We start from the raw sequence: 16,835 nt of genomic DNA, 5'->3' as shown, positions 1-16,835 counted from the left end.
TGCAAAAGGAAAAGCAACCAGTAAAGCAGACGTCACTTCTCATTGATATTGACAAGCGTTAGAGAGCTAAAGCAGCAAAAGTTGGGGAAGATGCCAACACACTAATTGCACTTTGAAAATAAATGTTTAAGAAAACGACAGTTCTGGGAGGCAAAACGGTGCTACATTTACAGTAAGAAGCTGGCAGAGTGGACTAAATGAAGCAGAGTTCAGCTTTGCTTTTTGCCACCTACCGCCGAAAGGCAGACATAGTAGCCAAGAGAGCCATAAGGGATGCTAAAGTGTTCATTGTATTGTACCTTGATTTTAAGAGTTGGTAAAAGTGCGTGTTCTTAATGGCAGCAACCCATCACAATTCCTTCCACAGATTGACTCTAGGCTGTAGTCTACACTTTGCAGCCCATGGATCAGCAATACTGCTGAAAGAAAAAAAACAGTTAGCAGAAAATCAACAAAAGTACCAAAATAATGACCAGCTTTTGGCAGCGATCATCCAAGCTGCCTTCCCGACATTCCGCCTGGATAATGCTGCTGGTGTGAAAAGGCTTAGAGCCTAGGACCACCATGTGAGCCCAATTTTGACGATTAAGAGGCAAAAGACAGACATTGCTGAAGACTGCATTACGAAAGACCATCTGGACTAGTTGAGATGACAACTTTTGGAAGCTTCGTTCCATAACAGCTCAGGAAAAAAAGTTAAAAAAAGATAACACAGATGTATGCCAATCTGACAGCAAAGCTGTTATAAGGCACTTCTCACACCCTTTAGAAGAACTAGGGGTCTAGTTGCTGGCTAACAGCCTTGCTTGAACAGAAACTGCTGCAGAGCTCGAGCATTGTCAAGGCTGGCTGTTCTTAGAGATGGCCTGCATTCAGGCTAGTAGCAGCGCCTTGGCGTCTGCTTTTACCACAGCAGCTGTACAAGCAGCTCCTGACTGACTTTTAACATGAAGACAGCATAATGCGATGTCAAAAAAATAGCGTAGCTTGCACTGGAGGCGCAATGATAAAGAGACAGTGGAGCTGATGCGCACCTAGCTAGTCCTGGCTAGGCTAAGTACTACGATGTCATCCTCAGGATTTCCCGGAATGTATTGATTATTTGCCAATTATCTATTGATTGGCTATCGCAAGGTATTGGCCACGTATTTGGGCTAGGCTCAGCACTACCAAGTCATCCCCAGCATTTGCTGTAATTTTCTGGATTAGCTATTGATTGGCTATCGATGACTAAGCTTAAGTAGTCCCAACCATGCTTAGCTAGACTTAGCCAGGCTCAGCTTCGCTAGTTCACAGGGGCATGTGCCATAGCGCTTGTACCCTTTCTCCACTACCGCCAGGATCGGCCCACATTTTTGGATTCAGCAGACACATTACTCCCGGCTCAAACTGCTCCGCTGTTAAAATTACGAATGGCTTGTTAAAAGACTGCTGTAATAAGTTGGCTATTCGAATCAGATATTTATTTATTTATTTAAAAAGTCCTTATAGGCTTCCTGAGAGGCATTGGGTAAGGGGGGCATCACAAAGAAAAGGAAAACAGCATGCATAATTGGCACATAATATACATGCACGATTAATTGGCATAATAATGAATGATTTCCTGCATACACTAGATGATTACACAAATATAACAAAAGGTACAGTTCACATAAGAATAGGCAATTCAATGTCGTATACATAATACAAAAATAGCAACAAAAAATAACAATGGACAAATAAACTGAAGGGTTACATCAGTATTGCATAAACAATATATTGGGATGGTGACGTTCTAATTAAAGAAAAAAAGAAACATAGTAATACAAGAAAAGAGCAAAGTGATCCCATAAACAAGAAAAAGAGCAAAGTGATCCCATAAACAAAAAAGCTAACAGAAGGCATATCATGAGGATACATAAGAAGGCGACACGCATTTTTGTCGAGACTGCAATGAAATGCGAAATGAGGAGCTGGTGAAATTTGTCAGGATTTGTTTCGGAGACTATGGAATCAGGAAGGGCATTCCATAATCAAATGGCACGGGGTCGACCAATTGAATACGGGAATGTCTCCGTATATCCGAGTGAAGCTGAGGTGATTATGTAGCCTGCTTGATGTGCATGGTGCAAATTCAAGCCGCAAGGAAGATTTCCTATCCACATGAACGTACTTATGAAGCAGAGATAAGAGAGCGAAGTCACAACGGACACTGAGGGGTGGAAGGAAAATATCCAGTTTTATTTGTGAAATATTGGAATTGTATGTATAGTTATGAGAGATAAACCTTGCGGCCCTATTTTGGATAGATTCTAATAAGCTGGTTAGGTTCTTATGGTAAGGTGACCAGATAGGAGAGGCGAATTCGAGCTGCGGGCGAACAAACGTTTGGAAAGCTAGCTTACGGATGTTGGAGGGTGATTTGTGCAGCGTTCGATATACACAGGGTAACATTCATTTCATGATCGTTGATCATTACATTTCAAAGTATATTTTATGCTCCGAACACGTGTTGCATTCACATTTAATATAGCCGCAAACACTGTAACTCGCCTTAACAGCGTCGCTGTAAGATTTCAAGCCTCATGGCACTGCAGATATTACACATAAATAAATAGGTAAATAAAAGGTAGATATAAGCAATGAAACATAAGGTTGACTGTGGTAGCAGAGAAAGGAGACACGTTAGACATCACATTAAAATGACATCAGTCATTGGTGTGAACATAGCGCTTAGAACATGCACTACACTTGTAGTTTACGAGCATTAAGTGGAGCATGCAGAAAAGTATTAGCTAATTTCATGGCCTACAAGACCTATGATGCCATGAACTAGTGCCTCAAAATGTGCACTCCTGGTCTTTTGTGCCTCCATTCAAGCCAGTGTATCTATCTCTTTTTCCTGGTTTGCACTGCACCGTTTTCACATGTTAAAGGTAAACCATCTCGGTACTGATGGTGTTTGTTAATCATGTCGCCTTACAGCAAAGAAACAGTACTACCGAATGAGACAAAAAGCATGAACACAGTGCTGACTGACAACTGTATGCATTCACTACCATGCTTTGCCTTTTACACACAGAACAAAGCCAAGTAAGGACAATAAAGAAACAGCGAATGGAGAAAGAGCGCACAACTAAGGGCAGGGGTCAGTGCACCCGCCTGTCAGACAGATGTATTAGTGGTAGACTAAGTGAGCATATCAAAGCCAGCAAGCTTTCCTTGCATTGTCAGCAGTGCGAATGTACTGTTTTGCCTGAGTGAAACACTGTTAGGGTCCCTGATAATTTTACAAGAGAAATAGCAGCATTCGAGATTGACTACTCAACAGATATTTCTGTCAGCAGCCCTTCTCTTAACCTTACAGAACAATAAATCCAAATTACTTGCTGTGGCATTGTGACCAATGGGATGAATGCATGGTGGTAGTGCCAAGTGTGCCTACCATTTCTTTCGTGGCTTTTTGAGACAGAGATACAAAGGCATATAACTTGTAATTCACATGCATGTTGCATGCCTCTCTCATGTCTTGTGGTATGTACTGTTTGCCATTTTAAATGCAAACCAACCAGCCAAGCTTTATAAAACCTCAACGTGTGACACTGCACATCCTGTGCCACAGGAGCCACGTGGTTTCGTGTGGCAAAGACTCAAAAAGGCATGCCTGAAAAATGCGAGCAATCGGGGTGTCTTTTTGGCCTATTCAACACTGAACACCCAAAAAGACGCAAAAAGGCACGCCATGCCGACGAGGAGGGATTTCATCTGGAAAATGCGCTGCCTGTCTGTGTAGACAGTCCCACGTTCGGCTTCTCCAAGTAGACAAGGCGTCAGTGGCACATCGTTCTGTAAAAGAAAGAGTAAAATCACTAACCGAGATTACAGCATTTCACTGGAGGTAAAATAAAAAAATTCCATAATTCCCAACCAATGAACGGGAGCAAAGACATTGCCTTTCTGAATGCCACAACAGGGCCACATCACTGAAACTGCACAAAATCTTGTGATCTTCAACTAATGCTCAGGCGATGACTGACAACAGTAATGGAAAATGTACAATTATGTCTGGTCACATAGTATTCAACACTGGAAAGTTGAGTACAGTAGCATCCTTGTTGATACGATCCTGTTTCGTACTATTTCCCGTCGCCAATCTTTGCGATCGAGAACACGAAAAATTACCAAATACAGTTTCACTTTTTCACCTGCTAATACGTTTACAGAAAACACATTCCTTTGGCACCAACAATCAGTACATCGCCAAACTTCGATCACATTGCTACGTACTATTTGAAGACGATGACGTGGACACTTGGATATAGTGGGACATACCCATAAAGGCCGATTTATACTAGGCCAACAGGACACCGTTTTTGGCCTGCCGACTGTTCATGACAGCATTTTCCTTCCTTAAACGGTTGGCCACAGCGATTTCCGTCTTGTAAACTGCTGTCGCCAACAGTCGGCAGACCAAAATCGGTGTCGTGTCAGCCTAGTGTGAATCAGCCTTAAGCAATCGCTGGCTGATCTGAGGACGACGTGTCTTGTTTTGAAGTTGGCTGGGTTCCATGTTGGCCAGTGCTTGCTACCCCTTATAAGTACACCGTGTAAATAGTTTACCTACTGTGCTTCCACATAACACTATTATATGTTTAAAATCCACTAGATCTCCTATGAATGAGAAACGGCACGGACAATCGAGAGCAGAAGCCACCTATTGCAGTAGCTTCCCTGCAGTACCTCCTTACCTGTGTCATGTGAAAACACCGGCACACACTCAGTTTTCTCTTCGGGTACCGGCAAATGACCTTAGAGGTTTTTGCCAATTTCTTTCCTTCATGGTTGTTGCATGTCGTGTTCTACCACGATAAGCATATTTGCCGATCTGACTGCACATGAGGCATATGTCTTTGGAAATGTACTGCATGCTTTTAATAGTCGATAAACCAAATGTGCTGCTGGTAGAAAGTGTTCATATTGTTCACTCTGTTCTGAAGTGGCACTGCTGCTGATTGTGAAATGCTACGCTGTTTGGAGAAAGATGGACACCATCAGGCAGTTTGCCTTCTGCCCTCCTTGTGAAGTGTACATGTATTTATACATGAATAAACTTCACACCTGTAAATTCCATGAAAGCAGTATAATGTTCTGGAGAGTGGGAATATTTGAAAATTTCTAATAACGAATCAAATACAGTGGACACCCATTAAACAAAGCTCAGCTCAAGGAAAATTACTGACGATTGAAATTAAATAGGATTATTTGGTTGGTTTCTTATGGCCGGTACAGTAAAACACTTCAGTTATTTGAAACAGTATTTATTTGCTACCTTTGGTTAAATGGCACAAAAGCTGAACACTAGGAATGAAATTGTTCATTGCCAACGCCATAGTCAGGATAGGCCAATCGAGTAGCCATCCATGGGCTTCAAGAAGCTTCCCAATCATTCGTGCATTGGTTTGTGCTGCTGTTTTAGGCCTAAATGCAGTGGGTGTTTCGGTCTGATGGAGATGAAAAAGAGGCTGCATAAAGCACTGTCACTTCAAAAAAGAAGCTGCAAGTTATTCAGGAGCTCAATCAAAGCGGCCTGTCCAAGACGGAGGTTGCAAAAAAAGCTCGACATCTCGAAGTACACACTATCGCACATTTTGAAGGTGCTGTCAAGAATGTAACATTCCCTTTAAAACAAATGACGGTGCAAACGCCATATGAAGAACTGGAAAAGGTTCTTTTTTGTGATTGAAGGGTGCGGGGAGTGCTAATTTTATGATAATAGGACCCATTTTGGAGCCGAGAAACAAGAGATAGCCCTGCAAATGGGAATGGCAAATTTTGGCACAAGCAACGGATGGCTGAGCCGATTTAAAAAGCACCATGGCTTTGTCTTCAAGTGGTCAATCCTCCTCCAGTGACGAGTGTGATGAGCCTATTTCCAGTGGAGTGGCATCAGCATAACTAAAGAAGCAGTTGAACTTTTGCAGCACTATTTTGAGCATGAGGGGTGTGCAGAATTTCCACCAAGTCAGTCAGGCATGCACACTTAAACTGTGAAAAAGCAGCTCAAGAGTGTTAAGCAAACCACAATTCATTTTTTTTCGGTGCATCCAGATCAGTAAAGGTTCAAGCAATTTAAATAAAGTTATGCTTCACGAAATATGCCTACCATGCTTAAACTGGATCACTTTTTGGATCCCTTTCAAGTTTCATTTAAGAGGAGTCCACTGTAACACTCTATGCGATTCAAATCGAATAGTCAGTATGCCTAACTAGAATCATTTCTCAAAAAAAGTAAAATAGTTTAAATTCTCTTTTGTGCACAATCTAACGAAGTTTTAGCAAAAATGCGATAAATTTCATGCTGCTTACCATATAGTAGACAAAGCACGAGGAGTTACACAGCAGAGCACACTATACAAGATTCAGGGTCAGAGAGCCAGACCTTTCCTTCTCAACTGTGATCGTTCGCACTCTACATATTTACTGGAATGTAAACTACCTATTTGCATGGAACGCCACATTTCTACTTTTTAAAAACAACGTCTCATAATGTGTAATGTTACGATAGAAACTTGCCAACAAAAGACCTATTGTCTATGCTGCTGCCATAATATGGAACAAAGTACCTACAAACTTAAATATAGGTCATTGTAATCGCCAATATCAAAAAGTTTTTCAGAAGTGATCAATACACGGGTCCACTGTAAACTGTTTCTTTAATTCTTTGTGTTACTATTGTATAAGTTCTTGTGTGTTTTGTCATTTTTGTAGGCTACCAATGTGTAACTGTTGTACATGAAATTGATGTACAATGTCAAGTTGTCTCACTACTGTTTTAGCACTTCCTGCATGGGCCCATGTCTAGCCGAAAAGGCTAAGCACCCAGGTGATTTACATGTACTTTTTCTTTTACTATGGGTGTGAATAAATTGTTTTGATTTGTCTATGCTAGGATATGAACAAGTTTATATTAATTGTCAAAAACACTGTTTATTTTTCGGAAAATATTCAATACTCAACTACACGCTTAAAAAAAAGAGAGTCAAAAGAGAGTCACGACTACCTCGACTCTCTTTTTTCAGACGTTGACTACCTTTTCTTACAAAGGTAGTCACGAGACGAAGTCGGGACTCGCGCATGAAATGGAGGACTCCCATGAAGGGAGTCAGTGATAAGCACCTTATACAATCAACCAATGTGGATTCATTGGATCACTCAATGAAATAGTTGGTTGACTATACCAAAGAAAGCAACACAATGCAGGTTAACTATAGGCGCAAAAAGTAAAACGCATTTCATGCAGTGCTTCGATCATTACTGAATTATCAACATAGCAAGAAATGCAAATTGTTTTTTTTAATATTCAGTAAGAAATCACAGAAGCAGGATGGCACAACGCCAACTTCATAGTGAAAACACTGGATGGTATTTATATACAACGCGGTTTACATACATATCTGTTTTGTATTTAAAGATTCCTCAAGGGAAGCAATAAGGGGCGGAAGTACATAAATATTGATTTAACATGCATAGAATAAAAAAAGAAATGAAAATATAACATGAATATACACTCAATGTCAATGAAAAACAAACTATGAAGTCCACCAAGTTGCACGCGGAACTCATCATTCACTGAAGCTGATGGAGCGTACCGAGTAGAGGTGCATAGCTATTTGTGTCGCCTCCTAGTAAACACGATTAATTCGGGTCGTGTACCAGTGAGCAAAAATAATAATTAGCAATTGAAGGTTGTTTCTCTAATTATCGTTGCAACACATCTTTATTTATGTTTACCACAATGTTGTAAATAAAACAAAATAATATATAAAAACCAGTCATGGGTCTTAAGACCCACTCTAGCCTGCTAAAGCATAGCCTCTGAGAACTGTTTCAAACGCCGCGGTGACGGCGTAAGTAAAATGGGCTTGCAGTACAGAAAAAAAGCACAACCTTCGAGACTCACAATTACTTTCACGGTCGTTTGCGGTTTTGATGCTCGTAGTACAGTGGTTGGCTTTTGGCTTTCGCATTTACTTCGACTTTGGATACGCAACTGTGAAAAGCGCGGCAGCGGTAGCAGCGGTTACTCCTCAGAATCTGAAACCACGCCGGCGGTTCTTTATTCCATGACGGCGGCAAGCCTGCGACCGTCGAAACGCGAGTGGGATTTTTCTCTTGCGTCCGTTGCGCCTGTGATACCCGACAACTGTAGCAGCATGTCATCTGATCCGACTTCAACTGAAGGCTCGCCGACTGATGCGGAAGCAGTTTACCTCGTTTCGCACGGGCCACCAAAGAAAATTGTGAAGTTCACAGGCGCCCGGAAGCTCGCCGACCTTCACGAAAGTGTGCGGATGGGTGGGTTCGCGCACCTGATGACATGCAATGATCTCCTAATACAGGTGAGCATGAATGTTCTGCGTGTTATGGAGTGTAAAGATGATTTGGTCACTGTTTGGTTCGTATGGGCAAAATAGCAACAGTACGCGTAGCGGAAATGTCGAGCACGAGTAGTAACTGTTGAGTTGTTTCACGTTTACCTGACAGTCCGAGTGTTACGAAATTGCCCTGTGTCACTTCACTGTGCTGCCAATTACAAATATTTTCGGCTCGTCGCTGACATTGACACGTGAAGCGCATACTTGCCCTTAGGAACACATCGTTGCTCAACTTCAGTTTTTGCCTAGGGGAGAACTGGAAAGGAAACTAAACGTTTTCGGGGACTTCCGTCTTCTGCAAACTTTTGCGGTTGGTTTACTACTGATTTGAGCTCAGGTGTGCAATCGCTACCCTATTAGATAGGGAAAGGTGAAGTACTAACAGCTTCAAACAATGTAATGGTGCTTTAGTTTGTGTAACCGGTCGTAGTATGCCATAATCTGCAAATTTCTGTAGCATTTAACCAATAAACAGACAAGACGAGGAAAACAGGAGTGTTGTCTGCCTTGTTATTTGTTTGCTGCAGTAATCATGCAGTAATAAAGTTAAATTCAACCAACACAGGTAAAACATTCATTGACATTTTCACCAACAGGACTATGAAAACGTTGTGCAATCAACTATATGGTTCTATCTTTGGGAAATCATCTGTTCCTATATACTGATTGTTGCTGGCATTGCTAAATAAGCTCAAACTTGTTTGCTCAATGTGTCCTGCACTTAGCTCACATATGGGCCGCAGGATTAGTGTTGTGCTGTGCTTTATGGCTTTAAATAACAAACCTATTTGGGACACTACAGCAACCATAGAAAAAGGCTAAAAATTAATCAATGCCTGTTCAGTGTCCACTGGTTCAAACCTATTGATAAACCACCGGTGTATGCTTTCAGGTCAAAGATCGGTTCCCTTGCTATGTCAACATGAATGAAAGCACAGCAGTGCATGATGGGGCGTTGATTAACTTATTCGTCTCCCAAAGCCACTCTGAAGCATCAGAGGCACCAAAACAGCTGTATGCTTATCCGTATGTCTTATCCAATCTGTACTCGTTAGTTAACTCTGTATGACTAAAGTCTGTCATATGCTGGAAGGATAAAATAACGGTATTTGAGCAATACTTTAAAGGGGTCCTGAAACACTTTTCTAAGTAATCATAGCATATCATCACTATTAAATTACGTCACCTCAAAAGTTTTCGAATCCTTAAAGGACAAGTGAAGTTAGACATAATTATCGCACCGATAAGTGGTTTTTTGTCTCCTTTCATTTCCACTAGCATGCTGGAAGCTGCACAGAGGAGTTGGCAAGGGGGCACAAGGAAGCAATGCCCCGTTGCTGTCCGTAGGGTGAACGCAAGGCGGCTCGTGGCGGCCGCAATTTCTACGCTGCGCTTTTCATCTCTGAAGCCATGCGCAGCAGCGTGCAGTCGTCATGTTCAGCAAAGCAGTGCAAAGGTGAAATGGCTGTTTTGTCTTTTTGAGGTCAAATACATATATATATTTTTTGTTTATTTAACTCAAATGAGCAATAATGGTATTAATGAGAATGTTCTTGCGATCACGAAATCAGCCAATAGCTGTTGTGGGTCTAGCTGCTTGCGATGACACTGCATAACAACTATGCTTAAGTGAGAGCAAGCAATTTTTAACTGCTTTTGCACGAGATTGTGAATTCTCTGCTGCATGTCGTGTAATATTTTGTTCACACTCCCACAGGAGCCTCGTTAACAGAGTGGCAATGCTTTCTTACTATGCACAAAGTGTTTCAGGGCCGAATTAAAGCTTTGTTACTAATGAAAAGGCATTGATAGGTTTAGATAGAAAGACAATGAGGTTAGCCAGTGTAGACTGGCTGCACTTGGGCTCGAAAAGTGCAATGTGCTCAATGCCTTCTGGGCTGAGAATGCTCTCGACCAGTGTCTAGAGCGTTCGGGTATTTTGAAAATTGTGGGTACAGCTGTTAAGGGGGGGGGGGGGGAGTTTCGACGTTGTTAGGCCCAAACCGTAAATTTCTGATTTTGCGTTGTACTGATAGCACATGTTTATAGCTTTCAAAAAATATAAAACACTTGGCTATATGCGACTTCTAAACCACTTATTTAATTCATTATATTTTTAGCGTCGACTGTAACGTGGGCATGACCTGTCGTCGAGACTTAAGATGATATGAAGTTTCCATCGTATAAAAACGTCTTGAATTAGACAGTACTTTTGGTTTTGGTTTGTGACTTTTTTTTTGTAATGCATTTTACAGCCCTTAGGGAGCTCTTTGTAGCTCTCATGCGTTCCTCTTGCTTTTGTTTATGTTGATGTGTGCTTTTCGGAGGGCACGTCACATCTGTGAAGGACCTATTTCATGCCTTTTAGTGTTGCTGATGAGGAAAACACATACATTGATACAAAATTGAGTTTTATTGCAACCGCTGCAGTGAAAGCGTACTAAAGCATCTGGAGGTCACTCCTGTACATTTTTGTTTTTCCATGTGGATGCTATCAACAGACTCATGGCGGGTAAAAAAGCAATTTCAAGCTAAAGCTGAAGCATAACAGCAATGAAAGGACTGCAGAAAGAGAGGGAAAGACTACTGGTAAAGTTTAGTATGAAGATGACTAATCGTGGGATGTATTGATTAAGCAAGCAATTTGACACATCTATTCGCACATTTCTCAGAATGCGATGTTTCGACTTAGTCCCTTTTTCTAAAAAAACAGCTGGGCGTACGTGAACTAAATTTTGTGTACATGTCAGCTAGTGCCTCGTACAACTTTGCAACTGGAGGGAATATCTGCATGCTCATGGAAATTTAGAAAACAAATAAAATGCATGTCATATAGTGGCAATTAGTGACATGCTGTACACTCACGATAATTGATCAACAACTAGCTTAATCAGCCGCCCTAGTAATTTCTTATAGAAGATGCTTCTTCAAATTGGTATTCATGGCTAATTTTCTCTTGTGTGCATTTCTTAGTAGTAAACTCTTTTGAAGTAATAATTAAATTCTTTTATATTCTGTTTTGGTGAAAGTATTGTTAGAGTGTGAACTCTGGTCATCATCATCAGTTTATCTTGGCTATTGCAGGTCCAAAGGATATACTGTTACCCCTCTCCTGTGTCAAACCCATCCGATAAATTTTATAACCTCTGTCTCGTCATGCACCTAATGCTTTCATAGTGCAGTTAACCGAACAAATTCTCCCATCTGATGAATCACAGTTCACCTGCTGGATATGATTTCATGGAAATGGTTGCACTACAGTGCTGTTGCATATTGTTTTTTTTTGTATATTGTTTTATGTAGAAGGTTTATGCACACTTTTGTAAACATCAGGTACCCGAATAAGCTGTACAACATTGCTGCAAGGTGCCTTGGTGAACCAGTACCCAGCCCTGAGGAACAGATTGGACTCTGGCTATGTAAGAGCATTTCCTTGTAAATTTCCTTCATTTTGATTTCTTTGGCACATTTAAAGGTTAAAATATGCTGTCAAAGTCTTTCTTAGCACTTCGTAATGTTTATGGCCATTGTTTCTCGCAACTGTTCTCGTCTGTGTGCTTGTCATTGAGTAGACATGCTGTGATCTATAAGCTTTGCAGCTTGACTAAATTTGAAGATGCCAACAGCAGCTCTGCATCTGAGGTGCAATACGGCCACCTTCTGTAAAATTAATTGCATGCTCAGCTAAATATACAATTGGTTGAACAATATATTTTGTACCTGTAGTCATTTATGCATAAAAATTTTGACCACACTAATACAGAAAGAAATTACTCAACTGCTGTGTTGAAAGGTGTGCTAAGATAGCTCGACTGGTACATTTTAGAACATGAAGGAAACAGTGCAAAAAACAAGTTAAGATTAGGGCAACTCTGTTTTTACTGTGTACTGTTTTCAATTTCTTACACAATCTGAAAACCGGAAGCCACTGAACTGGTATTTATGTAAAGTCAGTTGCTTTCACTTCATTCTAGTTCTCCTGGCACATGCGCCTGAAAAACAAGTACAAAATCTTAAAGCTTAAATCTCCTAATTTATCTAAATTGCACTGTTGTTCCCACTTGCTGCAACATAACTGTCAACTGCATCAGAGCTGCTCTTACAAAATCGTGTGTACTAGGTATCCTGCAACTGATAATTGCTGTACCAATGTTAGCTTCAGCTAATGGTAAACACATCATAATAAATAAGACGAATAATGCAAAACAACAGTATCTGAAAAAGCATACCACCATGTTTGACAAGTAGTCAGAAAGTGTTGCTATGTATCATTGCTGTTAATTGGTGTTCTTTTTCGCATTAGAACGCCTTTAGATTAATAACAGTGCACCTACTTCTGTAACAATTTTTATTTCTTGTCGTGAAATAATGCATCTAAAATAATAAATTTCACAATCAGTTATTTCTGTAACTATGATAACTAGCCTGATCTCACCTAAATGTTCATGCTACAGGTTGGATTTTTTTTCGGCTGAGTTTGCTTTGTATATACAGAAAGTTTGTTTAAATTTGGAGGACACACACAGTCATGACTGAAAGGAATAAAGTGATGTTGGTCACAAGCTATTTTTCAGCATTAATTAAGGAAGCCACAATGCTATTTGAATATAAAACTTATTCCCAGTGAATAGCTTCTGTTGACTGCCAAGGAACCGTGGCGTGCAGTACAGCAGCAGTATGGTAGCAATGTAAGATCTGCTCACAATTGATTGTTTACATGGCCTTGAATTGAAACGTGCTACTGTGTCACGAGAAAGCACAGCAGAAAGGAAACAGATGATACCATTTTTTTATTGTAGCTCGTTCATGCATTTCACTTCGACATGTATAATGAACTAGCCCCAAATTCAGGTGGAAACAGCGCTAAGGATACAAAGTGAAAGCACATTGAGGAAATTACACGTTGCACTGAGTATTTTTTCTATGCGTCCTCACATAATCCAAGTGTGTCCACCTGAATAGGAGTAACAAACTAGCAGATATGTTCACATTAGCTAGGCCCATCCTTAAGCTTTCTAAGTTAGCATTACATAATTCTAAGGAAACTATAACTTGAATCAGTGCCTGTATAGTATGTTTTTCAAATACGTAGTTATTGCTAGTTTTTCTTAAACAAACAAAAAAGAACAATGTAATATAATGAGCAAGGTTTTCATGTTTGGTCCAACCATTGAAAGGCCAAGTGAACCACAGCGGAAATTAAATGTGGTTTTATTGAACTGTAGAAGTCATAAAAAAATATAAAAAAGATAACTTGCCACTGGTGGGAGCAAAACCCACATCTTGCAAATATAGCATGCAATAGTCTACTTATTGAGCTGTGGTAGTAGCTGTCCTCTCATTCACATTCTTGGGGATTTGTGTATGTGTACTAAATGTGGCCCAGCACCAAACTCATAATCATGGCAGATGATGTGGCACATACTTTTACCTGCAACCATCACAAAGGGGATGACCCCTAGGAGCAGGCAGCAGGCCTATAAGTCTTTGCATTCATAACAGCATTGATGCCTTCAGGTAGCATACAGTGCCATCTGCCTGCTCTTAAATGTCATGTACCACATGACGCCTACGGTTCAACGAACATGCTGCAGCGTCAGCCATGGCCTTGAGTGGTGCTAACAGTTCCAGGGCCATATCTAATAAACATAACAAATGCGGAATGAGGTGAATGGGAGAATAACCTCCATCGTGCTTAACTGATACAGGCTCACATGTGTAATGCATATGACGTGGGTTTGCCCCCACTGGTGGCAAGTTGTTTTTTGCCTACTTTCTTTTCCAATGTTTAGTTATTTTACATTTCAATAAAATGACATTTAATTTACCCTGTACTTTCCGTGGCCTAATTATCTGTTGGCTGCATACAGTCTTGATTAACAAAAATCTGGCCCATTTGTTCCACCTATTCATGTTTGACCCACTTGCAGTACACTTCCATAAGCATCACCCATTAAATAGCCGAAAACATCTTGCGAATATCCTTTTTTGTAGATAGCTATATGCAGTTAGCTGCTTATAGCTGTATATACCTACACAGGGGACCCTGATCATGAGAAGAAATTTACAGAAGAAAAAATTGGGTTGGAGTGCATATGGCAGGCATTGTCAAATGCTGACTGGGAGCTTACCACTGCCGTTGAAAAGTGTACAATCATTGCATTCTACCAGTGCTAACATATGGGCCAGAAACTTGGAGGTTAACAAAGCTCGAGAACAAGTTAAGGACCACACAAAGAGCGATGGAACGAAAAATGTTAGGCCTAACGTATCAGAGGGCAAACGGGGATAGCCGATATTTTAGTTGACATTAAGAGGAAGAAATGGAGCTGGGCAGGTCATGTAATGCGTAGGATGGATAACCGGTGGACCATTAGAGTTACAGAATGCATACCAAGAGAAAGGAAGCGCAGTCGAGGATGGCAGAAAACTAGGTGGGGTGATAAAATTTGGAAATATGCAGGCGAAGGTTGGAATCAGCTAGCGCAAGACAGGGGTAATTGGAGATCGGAGGGAGAGGCCTTCGTCCTGCATTGGGGGGACATTTATATAGACTGATGATGATGATATGCAGTTACTATTTATTCACTACCCATTTAGCATTGAATTGCGCCACCGAAATTCCCTAAGTGGACTGCTGTATGATTGTATGAATATTATAAGCTGTTGCTGCTGGCAGTTTTATACTTGCTAGTTTACATAATAATTACAAGCAGCGAAATTGGTCAGCAGCTGCAGCCCTTTCACTGCTGTAATTTTTCTCTTCAGATGCAAAAGGCGTGAGCGCCATCATGGTTCTACCATTTCTTGTCAATGAGCGAGGGGACGACATATTCACAAAAATGGTTAGAACTTTGAGCTGCTTACACGACCAAGTACACAGTGTCAGTATGAGGCAATGGTCAATATGTACAGGGCCCGGAATATTTCGCTGCGCCTGTTCAAAGAAAGGTTTTGCACCCACCGCTACACCGTTCTTGCTCAAGTTTTGCGAAATGATTGCATTTTGGGGGCTGCTTCGTTTAGTATGACATTTACTACAGTTAATTGCCTGGTATTAAGAAAAAAGTGCAAATTTGCCTTCGCTTGTGGGGATGCAAGCTGCTGCAGCGATGGCGCTACCATAAACATGTGTCGCCGCCTGCCGGCAGCTGCAGAATGCAGGCGATCAGGGACGTTTGCAGTGTGTTCATGAGCGGGCAACACACGGTAAACCCAGTGGTAAACATCCTTGACCGGCTGCTTTTTGCAGCTGCCGGCAGGCGGCGACACAGGTTTATGCCAGCGCTGTCGCCGCAGCAGCTCGCATCCCCGTAAGTGAAGAAAAATTTGCACATTTTTCTTAAAAACCAGGCAGTTAACTTTGGTAAGCGTAACGAAGCCGACCCCAAAACTTTTGGCTAAACGAAGCCGACCCCAAAATGGGATTGTTCTGCAAAATGTGAACAAGAACAGTGTAGCGGTGAGCGCAAAACCTTCTTTTGAACATGCACAGCGTAATATTCAAGACCCTGTATAACTGTGGGGAAATTTCAGAGCTAGAAAACCACCAAGATAAACAATTGGAGTATAGCCTTAAGTTAAAATGAGATAATTTTGTTAAACTTGATTATTAAGGCTTAAGAAGTGTCAAGCAATTAATCAGTGTGTGCAGGCGCTTTATGTGTGGCATTCTATTTACTCAAATTATTAGTGGTACTTTTTGTTGGGCTTTGAAAGCAATGAAAGTAACCAGAGAAACCATTTATGCTCTCTACCTAATGGACATTATCAAAGCAATTAAATATGTCAAAGTGGCAGATCAGATCACATGACAGAGCAAATCTTGTGCAACCATCCATGGCTGCACATATGATCTTGCAAAACCAAGTTATGAAAATTGAACTGCAGCTTATGGTAATCTTTTTTTTTGTAGCACAATAAAATGGGTACTTACTGCTTTTGAAGTAAAAGCTAAGAACTGTTCTAATTTTCTGGTAATATAACAAACCATTTTTGCCTACTTCAAACTGAAATTAGCAATTTTGGTCTTTTTCTCTGCATAATTTTTCATTTCGGCAACACTAACCTAAAATAAAAGTCAGTTCTTTAAAACTTTGTCGCAGAGCAACCCGTATTGTTTTTGTGCACCAACAATTTATGTATTTATATGTTTGCTTTGCAGACGCCAGGACAGGAGTTTGCCCACCCCACATTGCTGTACACTGGTGACAACCGCATCTCTTCCAAGGCCCTGTGTGTGAAGTGTGGATATGTATGTGTAGATGTATTGGACTTCACTTCCGGTGTAACAGGGTTAATTTTATTTTCCATGTACTGGGGCTTTCAACATCGAATACATCAGCTCTGCGGAGCAGACACTCTCATAGCTGCAACACATGATTGAAATGAAAACGAAAATGACAAAACTAGGCGCCCAAG

General features: G+C 40.9%; 1 protein-coding gene across 1 annotated transcript; it reads left to right on the top strand.

Moving 5' to 3' along the window:
• Positions 1-7,901: 7,901 nt before the first annotated feature.
• Positions 7,902-16,824, top strand: LOC119441420 (uncharacterized). Its single transcript, XM_037706042.2, has 5 exons — positions 7,902-8,378; positions 9,693-9,870; positions 11,748-11,833; positions 15,183-15,259; positions 16,579-16,824. Exons 2-5 carry the CDS (start codon positions 9,848-9,850, stop codon positions 16,798-16,800), a joined length of 408 nt encoding a protein of 135 aa, XP_037561970.1. The 5' UTR covers positions 7,902-8,378; positions 9,693-9,847; the 3' UTR covers positions 16,801-16,824.
• The last annotated feature ends 11 nt before the right edge of the window (positions 16,825-16,835 follow it).

Source organism: Dermacentor silvarum, chromosome 2, assembly GCF_013339745.2.
Source record: "Dermacentor silvarum isolate Dsil-2018 chromosome 2, BIME_Dsil_1.4, whole genome shotgun sequence".
Lineage (NCBI taxonomy): Eukaryota > Metazoa > Arthropoda > Arachnida > Ixodida > Ixodidae > Dermacentor > Dermacentor silvarum.
The sequence above is the reverse complement of the archived record's forward strand: the minus strand, read 5'-3'. Positions and strand labels throughout refer to the sequence as shown.

Bases quoted from the DNA above. Each gene is read 5' to 3' on its own strand.
- LOC119441420 (XM_037706042.2), top strand. From the start codon at position 9,848: ATGTTCAGCAAAGCAGTGCAAAG. The intron at 11,834-15,182 runs GTAAGAGCATTT...TTTTCTCTTCAG, and splicing joins ACAGATTGGACTCTGGCTAT to ATGCAAAAGGCGTGAGCGCC. The intron at 15,260-16,578 runs GTTAGAACTTTG...TTTGCTTTGCAG, and splicing joins ACGACATATTCACAAAAATG to ACGCCAGGACAGGAGTTTGC.